At 41.4% G+C, this 16,081-nt stretch overlaps 1 protein-coding gene across 1 annotated transcript in view; it reads right to left on the bottom strand.

Moving 5' to 3' along the window:
- LOC126199118 (endocuticle structural protein SgAbd-6-like) overlaps positions 1 to 14,631 on the bottom strand; it is a 30,924-nt gene extending 16,293 nt beyond the window's left edge. Inside the window, exons 1-2 of the mRNA XM_049935874.1 lie at positions 14,526 to 14,631; positions 4,386 to 4,501 (exon numbers count right to left, since the gene is read on the bottom strand). Of these exons, the coding sequence (XP_049791831.1) occupies positions 4,386 to 4,501; positions 14,526 to 14,534 (125 nt within the window). The 5' untranslated portion in view covers positions 14,535 to 14,631. The remainder of the gene's footprint in view (positions 1 to 4,385; positions 4,502 to 14,525) is intronic.
- Positions 14,632 to 16,081: the final 1,450 nt, after the last annotated feature.

The following is a 16,081-nucleotide window of genomic DNA, read 5'->3' as shown; positions in this document are numbered from 1 at the left end:
TGTTTCTGGACTGCGTTATCCAATTGTGAAGTGCTTTAAAACAAGAAAAGACAAATCATTACGTCACAGTACTACACATAATGACACCCATGTAAATATGTCTGTATTGCCCTGTAGTACTATATATCTTAATATCACTTTACTACTAGTCACTGTCAAAAGTAAAAATTCAGCAGAAAACATTTATTTTCAAATATATGAAACTATTCCTTGGACATATCATCATGCTGACGCATAACACTCCCACACAACTCAGTTATGAAATGAAGCCGCTTACCTTCCAAAGACCGTAGGATCCTGTAACGTACATATCTCAGCCCGCAACTGTGCTACCGTGAACAGTAAAACATTGAACACTAATTGTCACGGTGTGGCCAAGAGGTTCTAGGCGCCTTAGTCTGGAACCACGCGACCGCTACGGTCGCAGGTTCGAATCCTGCCTCGGGCATGGATGCGTTTTATTTCCTTAAGTTAGTTAGGTTTAAGTAGTTCAAAGTTCTAGGGGACTGATGACCTCAGAAGTTAAGTCCCATAGTGCTGAGAGCCATTTGATTATAATCTGTGTGTCAGGTCCTAAGAAAATCGAATAATTAGTATTGCACTTGCTTTGAATTGTTGTCATCCGTATAGAATGAACAAAAGGAAATATTAAAACCACTAAGTACACTCGAGGAGAACATAGCTAAGGTGGATATAAAAATTCACTTTGGATACTTCTGACTTTTCGCATAACACGCTGACGCTATTTCCACTAAATGTAACTGCAACCACCCTTTTTCTTCGAAGTGAAATACACGAAAATTATCTGGATTTGAGGACAGAGGACAAAATTAACAAGCTTGAGATAGGATGATATAGGAAAACCATGTAAGACTTTATGCCGACCCAATAAATACAAAATTGTATTCTTAAAAAGTGCAGTGTGTAAGGCTAATACCATACTGCTACCCTTCACATGAGAACAAAGGAGTGAAAACACTTTATAAATAGGGTTAGAAAATTGCTTTGAGGTGTATTCAATAGATACGATAGATGCAATGGCTGGTCACAGAAAGCAACTAAAAGAGAGAAATCCGCAAAAATAAAGTGTTTTGTCATACTAGAGAATTACATCAAATAAACTGGCGAGGGTATTCAACGGCATAGGGGTGAAAATTCCATTGAAAACGGACAACAAGTTCGAACCGAGTATGACACGTAAGACTGGCAAGGTGAGAACCGGATTGGGAAAGAGAAGTTTATGAAACAATGTTTTAGGATTATGAGCAAAAGTATGTGGGACAAACGGGAATAAAGTTAAAATAAAATTTTAAGAGCCCAATAATAAAGAGTGTAGATAATCGGTGGTAGAAAAGTACCTCAAGAATCAGCAGCGTTAGTTAGGAAGCAGCATTTTTGCCAACGCGAATGGAAACATGGTAAAGGAAGGCCCGTGGGTAACATACTTTTAACAATCTCTTTTTACAAATAGGAGAGAAAATTGGCGCAACGCAAGTTGTTCACCAAAGAAAGAAAAACACTACGGCGAAGAAGGCAATTGGTGAATCAAAACTTTGTCATTTTATCTGAAACATAGGCTCCTATGGTGGGAATAATATCTAAAAAGATGTGACTACATGTTCTTGGCCACCTATGTAATGTATCATTAAGTCTGAGAATTTTTCCAGAAATATTTGCCATTGTTATGTGTCTCTATAAAGAGGATGAGTCAACACTTATCAATAATAGCCGCCGACTGTCTCTTCTTACATCATTTTCTAATATTTTTAGAGGGTTATGTACTCCAGGATTGTCACCCACCTGCGTAGTAATGGGACCCATAGTCACTCAGAGTTTGGATTCCAAAAGAGCCATTCTACTAAGTCAGCTATTTATACATTTACTCAGCACACAATATAATCTCTAAATAATAAAATATCACTAGTTAATGTAAATTATATGCCTTTCATTTGAATCAGGGTGCAGAATTAGTCCTTGTGCAGATGATACAAGCATAGTTACGAAGCCGAAGAAACAAGTAGCAACAGAGAGTATAATAAGTGATGCTTTTGTTGAAGTTACTGAATGGGTCTGCACAAATGGGCTGGAGTTATATCTTGATAAAACCCTGTTCAACCAGTTTTATACTGTCAGCAAAATCTCACTTCGTATTATCCTTAAACACGAAACAAACAACAAATAATAAACAAGGTGCAAAGTTGTTAAGTCGTTAGGTGAGGGTACTGATGAAATCTTGAACTGGGAAAACTATGTAGCACACCTGCTACAGCGTTTAGGTTCGGCTACTTTTGACATAAGACGAACTGCCAACTTTGGGGATATAGAAATCTCTAATTTAACGTACTCTCATTCATTGTTGTCTTATGGACTAGTATTCTATGGTAACTACTACCTTAGGCAAGAAGTATAATCACACAATATCTGTTTAAGTGGCTGGGAATATTACCGACAGTGCCACAGCATATTTATTTGCTTGTGACATTTCTTATCAACATTTCGTATGGGTTTGAGAGTAACACAGATATTCACAAGTACAATATTAGAATAAAACAATCAGTATTGCTATTTAATGAATCTAGCTTTGGCACAGAAAGTGGTGAAATATGGGGCTATAATGTTCTTTGACAATCTAACCATAGAAATAAATTGTCTGACAGACAGCGGAAATTTTTTGAAGACTATATTAAAGTGTTTTCTCAGTAAGAACTCTCTCTGTGCCGTACCGGAATTCTTGACTGGAGATAATTTGTCAATCTTTATCTGTTTACTTAGTTTTGATTAAGAGTTCTGTGTTCTGTTGAGACATTCCACATCATAACGTTTGTTGTAAATTTGACCTGTGGAACTGGTAACTAAGAACAAGAATGTATTGTACTTTGAAAAAAAAAGTGTTGTTGCTCTCACATTTCGATGACATACGGCTTTTGTGCTCTAAGAGAGAAAAGACAAAAGTGCAAAAAGAGAATTTCTGGCCACAATTTTATGATATCCCCCTTGAGAAGAAGCTACAGATGCACCTTCAGCACCATGCAGTTTTTCTCGAATCGTACTGATAGTATGCTGAGCTGTTTATTACCCCTGTTTCGCTTTACTCCACGTCAATGCCTCCAGGAAAATAAGCTTTAAATTTATTTTAGATGTTAAAATGATTCTCTTTCTCACAAATGAATTTCTCGCTATTGCCTCTTTGCATATTACATCCACCCTACTTTGTCCATCGTCACTTATTTTCCAGCCCAAGGAAGAAAATCTGTTTCACTACTTCTGGTGCCTCATTGCCTAATGTAATACTCTCGGCAGCAACTGATTTAGTTCAGCCCTTAGGGGCCCCCTAACCCACCTAATATTGGAACTTCCAGCCACCCTCTGTGACTGCTCGGATACTGCAGGCTGAGAGAGAAGCGACTGCATCTGGCTGACAGAGATCGTCAGCCGTGGAGAGCATGGGAACTTGTTTGTCAGACTAACCGGGGATGCCTTATGTTTATCCCCCACCCCACCAAGTTTTCGCAGCCTGCCACGTCCTAAAGCGACCTCCCAAAGGTGAGGGGTCAAACTCAACGTGAGCAGTAACAGGGCTCGACACCGGTACGGACCGATCGGTGGACTCGTGTGTCGTGCTGGACGTCCGCCGGATTTCCACGGCCGGACCACAACAATGATGTCCAAACACTGTCGCCTCAAGTTGTGTAATCAAAGCCAACGCAGCCCAGAGCTAAGAACAAAGTATCACCAACTCAGCTCGTATCCGCACACAACATTCACAGTTCCTAACCTGACTGAAGACGATGGAAAACTGCACTACACAGAGAAACAAATGACGAGCGACACAAGCTACGAATCTCTACTATAGATACTGACGGAAACGCAAGAACTGTGTCTAGGAATTTATATTAAAGCGCAGAAATTGGGAAACTAAACTATCAGAGCTCACAGGTGAGACTACCTAATTCGCTCCTTGTTAGGAACTTGTAAAATGTCACAGAATCGGTTACTTTCCGGCGCAAAAGAAAGCGCGAGACTGCATCTACTAAAATATTACAATGACACATAGAAATTCTAAAACTGAACTACTAAAGCACACAGATGAAACTATGTAATGCGCGCCTTGTTAGGAACTAGTAAAATGTCACAAAATCTGTAACTTCTCTGTTGCTGCGCTATCGGCAGCACTCAGTGGAGGAGCACTTCTGAGGATGTCCAGCACAGTCCTGGACGAAACGTCAGGAACAGAAGAGTTTCTTGGAATACGACCTCACATCCCGAAAGGTTTATCAGCATTAATGAGTATGTTAAACCAGGCGAAGGTTTTCTGTGACAGCTAAAAATAGCATTAGTGTTTCTACAGATGGTGGCACCTCTACCAATGCCAGCTGGTAACTTACCCGTAGCTGTATTGACCCATTCCGTCGTTCTCGTGGCTCATCTCCAGGATAACCGCTTCCGACGGTTTTCGACCTTGGGCAGCAGCAACACACACGAGGGCACACAGCACCAAAACCTACAACAAGTATAACTTTTACTGAGGTTGTCTGACTTCATATGACGTTTTCCGTCAGTAGTTAAAGAGGCACATGATCAATGGAATACGCATTCATTTTCCACATAGCATGTTACCTCGGAGAAGAACTGCCAGTTGGTAAACTGAGGCAATGGTTTTCCATTCGAAGCAGACGTAATCAAACAGTTAAATTTCTCTTATGTGGGGTATTCTACAGTGTTGTGACTGGTTCAGTGCTGCCCACACGAACTTCGTTTAGCGAGTCACTAACTTCATCTCAAAGTGGGAGGTCTATATAAACTGCAAAATGATCGCTACAGCCACCACAGTCTCTAATAGACCATAAGAAGAACGCAGGAAACAGTTTTGCAAGAGGAGCATGCCTCTATCATCTGTATGGCCTACAATTTTCAAATTTAAAAAGATGACTTCACGGAACTGCAGCCCACAAATCATTTCCTCAAATCGACGCCAAACCCTCAGCAATTCCGGAACTCCTTCCACAATGGGTACCGGATGATTCTCCACAGAAGAATGTGTTGTCGTAGCTACTCACTGTCAATTACCTACAATCGGATTTAAGGTAGTATACTGACTCTGGCCCAGGATACGACGAGATTCATTACCACATGCTAATTAATTTACCCACAAAAGCGAAACACGTATTGACAGACATCTTCTACCAGCTATGGGAGAGATTGACCTCCCAGGTGACTGCCTTACTAGGAAAATGAAACACTCAAAAGTAGAGGGGGCGAAGTGAAACTTCACAGGCCACTTTTCAGTATGACGCTCAACCTAATCTGAAGTGGATACATGCACTCGTTCGGTTGGGAATTCTATCACAAATCCGTTACCTCCTCTTCGAAATGTGCTGACCAACAGCATTTGTGACTGGTTCTTGATATCCTGGATGCTGGCAACGAGACAGGGTTGATATCCGAGCTGGTTCCAGACCTGTTCTGTTCTATACAAATCAAGGGAACTTGCTGGCCATGGGATTAACTCAACATAACATACGCAGTTTATAGATACACGTGCACGTGTGGACAAGCGCTGTCGTGTTAAAAATGATACTATGATTCCGTCGGATGTGAGATAACAAGTGAGGACGTGAGATTTCCGTGACGTACCAATGGTCCATCAAAGATCAGTCAATCACTATCATGTCACCAGGGGTAACACGCTGTCCCTCTTCAGAACTTTGGAAGATTAGGATATATCACCAGATCGACCACATACTCGCAGATGATGGTCATCAAAGTTAGTTTAGAACCGAGATTCATCGCAGAACATAATGCGATGTCATTAAACAGCAGCAGTCTATGCTTCCATGTCACGGCACCACTCCAAACACAGCTGTTTGTGTTTTCATGTTAACAGTAGCCAAAGTCCGAGGCCGTAATTGCCCAGTCCGAACGCTGCTGTTCTTTGCCCAGTGATGCGGGATAAAACAAAATGTTCCACCACTTGTTCTCTGATAGCAGGCGCAGATATGAAGCGATTTTGATGTTCTTGGTGCACAACCTTTCGGCGACTGGCCAGTTAGTCGATTAAAGACGTCAAGTGATTTGTCACGCCAATAAATTTCCGCTTGTAATATGCATCCACTTATAAGTTGTATTTTACTAATTTGTTTGTCAAACTGTTTGTTTTCTGAAGTCTTGGCATAGTCTGTTACAAGCAATTTTTTAAACAGGGAAGCAGGTGGTATATGTGTTGAAGCTTAAAAGATTTGGCTATGGTCTCTCCCTTGTGGACAATTATCGTTGTTGTTGTCGTGGTCTTCAGTCAAGAGACTGGCATGACGCAGCTCTCCATGCTACTCTATCCAGTGCAAACTTCATCACCTCCCAGTACCTACTGCAACCTACATCCTTCTGAATATGCTTAGTGTATTCATCTCTTGGTATCACTCTACGATTTTTACCCTCCACGCTGCCCTCCAATACTACATTGGTGATCCCTTGATACCTCAGAACATGTCCTACCAATAGATCCCTTCATCTAGTCAACTTATACCACAAATTTCTCTTCTCCCCAATTCTATTCAGTACCTCCTCATTAGGTATGTGATCTACCCATCTAATCTTCAGCATTTACCTGTAGCACCACATTTCAAAAGCTTCTATTCTCTTCTTGTCTAAACTATTTATCGTCCATGTTTCACTTCCATCCATAGCTACACTCCATACAAATACTTTCAGAAACGATTTCCTGACACTGAAATCTATACTCGATGTTAACAAATTTCTCTTCTTCAGAAACGATTTCCTTGCAATTGCCAGTTTACATTTTATATCCTCTCTACTTCGACTATCATCAGTAGTTTTTCTCCCTAAATAGCAAAACACATCTACTACTTTAAGTGTCTCATTTCCTAATCTAATTCCCTCAGCAGTACTTGATTTAATTCGACTACATTCCATTATCTTTGTTCTGCTTTTGTTGATGTTCATAGTATATCCTCCTTTGAAGACACTGTCCATTCCGTTCAATTGCTCTTCCAGGTCCTTGGTTGCTGTCTCATACAGAATTACAATGTCATCAAAAAACTTCAAAGTTTTTATTTCTTCTCCGTGGATTTTCATTCCTACACTGAATTTTCCTTTTGTTTCCTTTTATGCATAATCAGTATACAGACAGAATAACATCGGATAGGCTACAAACCTTCTAACTCCCTTCCCAGCCACTGCTTCACTTTCATGTCCTTCGACTCCTGTAACTTCCATCTGGTTTCTGTAAAAATTGTCAAAAGCCTTTCGCTCCATGTATTTCACCCCTGCCAGCTTCTGAATTTGAGAGTATTCCAGGCAACACTGTCAAAAGTTTTCTCTAAGTCTATAAACGCTATAAGCGTAGGTTTGCCTTTCCTTAATCTATCTTCCAAAATACGTCGTAGGTCAGCATGGTCTCACGAGTTCCATCATTTCCACGGAATCTAAACTGATTTTCCCCGAGGTCGGCTTCTACCAGTTTTTCCATTCGTATGAAAAGAGTTCGTGTTAATATTTTGCAGCCGTGACTTATTATATTTTCACATCTGTCAACACCTGCTTACTTTCGGATTAGAATTGTTATAATCTGCTACAAGTCTGAGTTTATTTATCCAGCTTCATACATCTTGCTCACCAGCTGGTAGAAGTATGTCAGGTCTGGCTCTCCCAAGGGTATCGGTAGATCTACTGGAATGTTGTCTACTCCCGGGGTCTTGTTTCGACTTAGGCCTTTCAGTAATATGTCAGACTCTTCACGCAATATCGTATCTCCCATTTATCTTCATCTACATCCTCTTCCATTTCCATAATATTGTTCTCAAGTACATCGCCCTTGTACAGACCCTCTATATACTCCTTCCACCTTTCTGCTTTTCCTTCCTTGCATAGAACTGGGTTTCCATCTGGCATTTTGATGATCGTACAAGTGGTTCTCTTTTCTCCAAAGGTCACTTTTATTTTCCTCTAGGAAGTACCTGTCTTACCCCTACTGATATATGCCTCTACATCCTTACATTTGTCGTCTAGCCATCCCTGCTTAACCATTTTGCACTTCGTGTCGATCTCATTTTCGAGACTTTTGTATTCCTTTTTGTCTGCTTCACTTAATGCATTTTTATATTTTCTCCTTTCTTCTGTTTCTCAAGGATTTCTACTAGCCCTCGTCTTTTTACCTACTTGATCCTCTGCTGCCTTCACTACTTCATCCCTCAAAGCTACCCGTTCTTCTTCTACTGCATTTCTGTCCACCGTTCTGCTCTATCGTTCTCTAATGCTGTCCCTGTAACTCTCAACAACCTCTGGTTCTTTCAGTTTATCCAGGTCCCATCTCCTTAAATTCCCACCTTTTTGCAGTTTCTCCAGTTTTAATCTACAGCTCATAGCCAATAGATTGTGGTCAGAGTCCACGTCTGCCACTGGAAATGTCTTAAAATTTAAAACCTGGTTCCTAAATCTCTGTCTTAACTCAACTCCTCCCGAACCGGCCATGAAAGCCCAACGGTGCTGACCGGCCGCCGTGTTATCCTCAACTCATAGGCGTCACTGGATGAGGATATGGAGGGATATGTGGTCAGTACACTGCTCTCCCGGCCGTATGTCAGTTTCCGAGACCGCAGCCGCAATTCTCAGTCAAGTAGCTTCTCAGTTTGCCTCAGAATGGCTGTGTGCACCCAGATTGCCAATAGCGCTCGGCAGACCGGGTATTCATACATCTAAGTGCTAGCCCAACCCGACGGCGCTTAACTTCCGTGATCTGACGCGAACCGGTGTTACAACTGTGGAAATGCCGTTGGCTAAATCTCTGTCTTACTATTGTATAATCTATCTGAAACCTTCCATTATCTCCAGGCCTCTTCCATGTAGACAACCTTCTTTAATGATTCATGAACCAAGTGTTAGCTATGATTAAGTTATGCTCTGTGCAAAATTGTGCGAGGAGGCTTCGTCTTTCATTCCTTACCCCCATTCCATGTTCAACAACTACTTTTAATTCTTTTCGTTTTCCTACTTTCGAATTCTAGTCATCCATGACTATTAAATTTTAGTCTCCTTTCACTGTCTGTATTATTTCTTTTATCCCATCATACATTTCATCAATCTCTTCATCTGCGGAGCTATTTGGCATATAAACTTGTACTACTGTGGTAGGCGTGGGTTTCGTTTCTGTCTTGGCTACAATAATGCGTTCAATATGCTGTTCGTAGTATCTTAACCGTATTCCTATATTTTTATTCATTATTAAACCTACTCCTGCATTATACCTATTTGATTTTGTATTTATAGCCATGTTTTCACCTGACCAGAAGTCTTTTTCCTCCTGCCACCGAACTACACTAATTCCTACTATATCTAACTTTAACCTATCTATTTCCCGTTTTAAATTTTCCAACCTAACTGCCCGATTACGGGATCTGACATTCAGCGCTCCGATACGTATAAACGCCAGTTTTATTTCTCCTGATAACGACGTCTTCCTGAGTAGTCTCCGCCCGGAGATCCGAATGGTGTACTATTTTACCTCCAAAATATTTTACCCAAGAGGACGCCATCATCATTTAACAATACAGTAAAGCTGCATGCCCTCGGGAAAAATTACGGCTGTAGTTTCCCCTTGCGTTCAGCCGTTGGCAGTACCAGCACAGCAAGGCCGCTTTTGTTAGTGTTATAAGGCCAAATAAGTCAATCATCCAGACTGTGGCCACTGTAACTACTGAAAAGCTGCTGCCCCTTTTCAGGAACCACAAGTTTGTCTGGCCTCTCAACAGATATCCCTCCGTTTTGGTTGCACCTACAGTACGGATATCTGTATCGCTGAGGCACGCTAGCCTCCAGGGTGGGGGGGGGGGGGGGGTCAATTATCGTATGTAACATTCAATACAACAAATTAAGCGCGTTATGACTCAGTTACCACAAGTATATAAATCTTTTTATTTGTGTGGCTCTGCATTAGGAATGAAATCTTGTCACTTAAGTGGTTTTAAAGTTTTGTTGTGAATTTATATTTGTATTTTTAAATGACTGTTCTGTACAACGTCAAGTAATCTCATCTGGGGCTATATTTAATGTTTTATTCCTTTCACCTTAGCGTGAAAGCCTTGTTATTAATAATAATATGGTTCTTCTGTGGTCATCTATAAGCACATATTGCTTCTTACGTTTCGTTCAGAATTTGTTTCGATCAGAGTGGCCCAAAGCGCTGAATCCTAAGAGAAAGTCTTATTTGTTGCAGCTGATCTTTGTATACTACCTGTAACTTTGGTATTTCAATGTACTGATCTGTGGCTTCTATGTCAGGTACCCGCCTCACGATTACATTAGGTCTAGTCTGGACTGGTTGTTGCGCATGGCGTGACCACATTTCTTTAGGCATTTTATTTTCTGTTTTATCTTTCATGGCCAGCCGAACGGAATTTGACTACGACACGGACGAACTGTTCCCGTGATAGAGGTTCCATCGTCGTCTGTTTGGTCACACAACTTGGGACTAAGCCACAGCATATGTCCGGCACTTCCGGAATAGACGTTAAGTTTCTTACCGAAACTTTTTCAAATATTTTAGCATCGGCCTCATGATTCCCGTAGTCCTAACGGATCAAGAGGATATTTAATAACTTGGCCATTAGTTTGTACACTTTCATTGGGACCAATATTTGCCTTATTCTTTCTGTACGTTATTCCCTTTATGGGAGCTGAATTGGTAGTCTGACTGTCCTGTTCATTGATGGTAGTGTACAAGTGTTGTAATGTATCGTATTTCTTTTTTCTCAGCCTGAAACAATGCTACGAATGCGAAACGTTAAATATGTAGTATTTGAAGTCTCCTGAGCGCAGGCGCCCACGCTGTGCTGTGCTGTGCGTGTCTCCGTGCGCGGCGCTGTGAGTTGTCACTGCGGGTGACCTTGATTCGGACTTAGAAATTAAATATTTAGTATCTGAAGTCTCCTGAGCGCAGGCGCCCAGTTTCCGTCATTTGCAAAAAACAGTGTAGCTGCAGGACAGTTTCTGTTGGTGACGTACGTTACAAGCAACGTGCCGTCATTGAATTTCTCACTGCAGAGAAAGAACTATGGGGAATATTTACAAACGCTTGTGGATAGCCTATATAGCATCTGCTGTCGACAGAAGTACAGTTAGCAGCTGGGCACGAAGGTGAGGTCATCAGAAGACAGTTCGGCGGAGCTCTACCATTTGCTGCTGTCGGGGAGACTGTCCACGGCTATCACACCGGCAGCCCTGACCTAGGTCCCTCGGACTTCCACATGTTTGCGCCATTAAAGGATGCCATTTGTGAACGACATTTAGAGGACGATGAGGAGGTGATTCGTACAGTGAAGCATTGCGTCCACCACAGGACAAAGATTGGTAGCGACAGGGCATACAGCACTTGTTTCACGCTGGAGAAAGGCTATAAAACGGGTTGGAGATTACGTGGAAAAATAGGGTGTGTGGATAAGACACCATTCTTTCGTGTGTGTAATTTTCATTATATTCAATAAATAACGGCTGAAGAAAAGTAAATGCTGTGCATTACTTTCTGGGCTACTCTCGTAATATTAATGTACTGTTCAGTGTTTGTATGTCGGAAATGGTTATGCCTTGCTCTTATGCTATCGTTAAATTTAGACCTTGCTCTAAGAACCAGGGCCATGGTGAAGCTTCCGCCTGAAACGAGCAGGCTTACGCCTCGTTTGTAGCAATGAGAAAGGCACTCAGACATGCACTCCATAATATCAATGTTTGCTCTGATACTAAAAACTTCGCGGTGCGCCCCCGAAAATACAGAACGTTAATTTCGGAACTCGAAAACGAACTAGTAAGTCTTCGATACATAGGAACTAATCAGCTTATACAAAGAGTAGAAAAGAGTGCAGCCCCCTTAGGTCAAAGAGAAGCCCGCTAACGGAGACAATGAAGTAACAGACCAATTAGCAAACACTGGCATCACGGAAGAATTACCTTTCTTTGTGCTTATACCTTATACAGGCTTCATAACCATTGCTAAAAGGGGACTTTCATGAATGGTGCTGATTCTGGGAAGCCTCCCAGACGAAGAATAGTACACTCCTAAACGTACATCATATTTAAAGGTAGAATTTTATGGACGACATACAAGATCAATCATAAGAATGTGAAACGAACGCGGGTATTATCCTGCATATCTCTGCAGAATCGAAGCTTTAACCTCTGCGTACTACGAAGATTACCCCACAGAACTATAACTTCCAATTCGCATTCTGCTCACCTGTTCCCAGCAAGTCAACAGATAAGCTCTGCATGGTAAGTGCCAAACTGGGAATTCCCCTACCGACAAGTGCCAAGAACCTCTCCAAAAGAAGTACGTCCACATCCCTAGATATTCTGAAAAGACGGACTTTCATCTCTATGTACCAAAATGTGAGGAAAACATGCCACAGCAAGTACAACAGTTGATTGATTCCACTAGCGCTTCCAGCACTGATAGCAGAATACGAAACCGTATGCAGTCAGCTTCTCCCAGAAATAGTTTTCACTATGCAGCGGAGTGTGCGCTGACACGAAATTTCCTGGCAGATTAAAACTGTGTACCGAACGTGAACTCGAAATCAGGACCATTGTCTTTTGCGGACAAGTGCTCAACAAATTGAGCTACCCGAGTACAACCTATGACCCATCATCACACCGTTCCTCTCGCCAATACCTCATCTCTCACATTACAAACTAGACAGAAGTTTTCCTGCAAAACTGGCATTTTTATGTAAAAGGACAAAGGTGTACATCTCGTTCGTGTCGTTTCGTATCTGTGACTTTCCAGACTAATAGTCAGTGTCACAGCAGCCATCACTTGAAGTGAGAACATATAGTTAATATCACTTGATGTTGCTCGTTTAAAGTTGAAACAATATACTCATTATCGATATCATAATTAATTATTCATACAAATGCCAAGATGATGTTTCGTAGCCTGAAAATATTCTGTCCGATTGAAAATTGCATCATAATAAAAATATTCACTCAACAAGTTTTTTCAGGTTTATGAAAAATTATGAGTCTTGCAGTCTAGGCTGCTCCTTGGTTTTATTTACTTTTCACAATATTCCAAGGAAGCAAAAGGTGACAACTACAGTAGTTTTGATTTTTATGCATTATGCTGTAACCAGTTTGTTTTGAACGTTAGCTTTTTCTGAACGAAGAGTATGCATCATTCATAAGTTACTTGAGTGCAGATGTTCAACTGCAAATCTAAAAATAGTAAAGCTACTTTTATGTTTTGTTTACTATCAGGAAGATCAGAAAAGTTTCTTAACAAACGTAAATGTAAAAGATATGTATGTGCAAAGGAAAATAGAATTTGTCTATTCTGAGTAGTTAATTGCCTTTGCTCCGGCATGTAGTAAACGGCATTCGGCCAAATACAGATTTAAGAAACTTTGCTGAATGTCCTAGAGAGTATCAAAAATAATTATTTAGAAAACAGTGTTGTACGTCGGAACACTTTTCAGACTTCCGTTTCTAGCCAGCGCTGTAATAGAATTTTAATGCATTGTCTTACCCCTTTTTTAAATGATAGCGTTCACTTAAAGTGCAGCAGTCTTTTCCTGAAACTGCAAAAATCACCCCAAAAAAGTAACAACCTTCCAAAAGTCACAAACCGTTCCACGGTACGACAATGTCATCTACCTAGGAACAGATAACTAATTTATATTTAAAAGTGCTGGAATCGACAAAATACAATCAACGTTGCATTTACTAGTGTATGTGTTACATTGTTTACGTCACACCTGCCATCAGTAAGTGAAATCACATTAAGGTGTATTATCAAAAACCAGTTACAAGTTGACGATATTTTGAAATAGAGACTGTTGGCTGCTAACACGAATTTTTAGTTTCGAGACAGGAAGAACTATTACGACCGCAAAGAAACTCGGTTCATTAGCAAACATCACGTGTTCCATGGTAAAGAGACTTTCTGTAAAGTATGGTGCACGACTCACGAAGTATGGCGTAACCGTCCATGCGTAATGGAACTGGTTCCAAAATGCACAGTCGCCGTAGGACCACGTAATTGAAGAATTAACAGTAACCACCAAATAGCCTTAATATAATTATACAGCATTTAGATAGGTGGAACTGGTAATACAAACGCTGCACAAAACTCAACTCCATGTCTCATAACAAATAAAACAATAGAAAATGTCCTTAGCTGTTTGTGGCGGTCTCTCCCGCGCTATGCTTCGTGTGATTCTAATATCAGATGGAAACACCGGCCGTTCCTAGGTACACTATCATACAGGTAAAACAAATTCAAATGGCTCTGAGCAGTACAGGATTTAACATCTGAGGTCATCAGTCCCTTAGAATTAGAACTAATTAAACCTAACTAACCTAAAGACATCAGACACATCGATGCCCGAGGCAGGATTCGAACCTGCGACCGTAGTAGCAGCGCGGTTCCGGACTGAAGCGCGTAGAACCGCTCGTCCACAACGGCCATCCCAGGTGCAACACCTTCCCCTACTAACGACAAGGTAACAAGAGACAAAACTTACCAGCTTCATAACGGTAAGCCACGACCTGCACTGCCGCTAAGAGAGAGACGTGAAACCCAGCAATCTGCGGCCGATGTGTGCTGCTGCTACGTTTGCGCTGTTTTATATACGAACCGTTCGGCTCCTACGACCTGGAATGGAACGCGACGTATATCACAGCCGACCTTCCCCCACCAGCCGAATGTTGTCCCGTCCTTCCAAGTTTCGTAACACTCGTGCCGTCGTTTGCAGCGTCCTCACACGCTCCTGTGAGCTGGGTCACCAGTAATCTAGGATGTCTTATTAAAATGTTTACCTCTGCACTGTCACTGTTCAGACACGTGTTAAATCCTGTTTTAGACATACTTCGGTGTCTGTGACAGCCTCGATCGTAAACCCGTTCACTAACTTAATCAGAAATTCTTGATGACTCTCTCTTCTTGAGGATTTCTTAAGTCATGATGAAGCACAATCCCATGTAAACTTAACAAACCAGAAAGGACGATTGTCTACAAGTCTGGGTACGCATTCAGATCGTTCTTCATGGAAGTTTCCGATCTTGTCTGCACAACAGAATATTATGCATTTATATTGTGCAGGAGACGCTTCAAAGGTTTTAAGTAATAGGTTTGCGAGAAAAGTGCTGAGACTGATCTTTTATGTACCAAAGTATTTTACTCCTTTCAAACAGCAGTACTGTCACCTTGAATGTAGTTCCCTTCGGCTGTTATACAGTCTTTGTAGTATCACTGAAAGGCTTCAAATGATTCCAGTGGCTCTAAGCACTATGGGACTTAACATCTGAGGTCATCAGTCTCCTAGACTTAAACCTAACTGACCTAAGGACATCATACGCACCCATGCCCGAGGTAGGATTCGAACCGGCAACCGTAGCAGCAACCCGTTTCCGGACTGAAGCGGTTAGAATCCCTCGGCAAGAGCGGCCGGCTGAAGGCTTCTCCTGGTAGGGCCTATGTGATGTAGGTCACATTCCTGTGAATGTTCTCCAGTCCTAAAATGACGCCTTTTTAAGACTTTTTCAATTTAGGCAAAACGAAGGACACAGATCAGGTGAATGGGGGTGCAGCGGAACAACATGAATGCCTTTCGAGGTCAAAAATTCCACGATAGAAGTTGCTGTGTAACATGGGACGTTGTCATGTTGCAGCATCCATTTATCTGCTATGTCTGGTCTTACTCCATTGCCCTTTTCCTGAGACTTTCAAGGACAGCTTTGTAAAACACTTGGTGGAGGAATAAATTCCTTATGCACGATAATCCTACGGTCAAAAAAGATAATCTGCATTGGTTTCATCTTTGATTTCCTCGTTAGAGCTTTTTTCAGTCGAGGACACCTCTCTGTGTGCCACTACTCACTTAATCGCTTCGTCTCACGATTGCACTCATAAAACCACAGTTCGTCACCTGTGATTACGCGATCGAACAATTCATGATCATTGGCGCTACTCTCAAGAAGATAAATGTACACTTTATTTCGGTTGTACTTCTGGTCACCTGTAAAGTTTTTCAACGCCCTTTTCGCACCAAACTTCCGTATGTGCAAATCTTCGATCAAA

The sequence above is a fragment of the Schistocerca nitens genome, chromosome 8 (assembly GCF_023898315.1).
Source record: "Schistocerca nitens isolate TAMUIC-IGC-003100 chromosome 8, iqSchNite1.1, whole genome shotgun sequence".
NCBI classification, from domain to species: domain Eukaryota; kingdom Metazoa; phylum Arthropoda; class Insecta; order Orthoptera; family Acrididae; genus Schistocerca; species Schistocerca nitens.
This window is presented reverse-complemented; position numbering and strand designations above follow the sequence as displayed.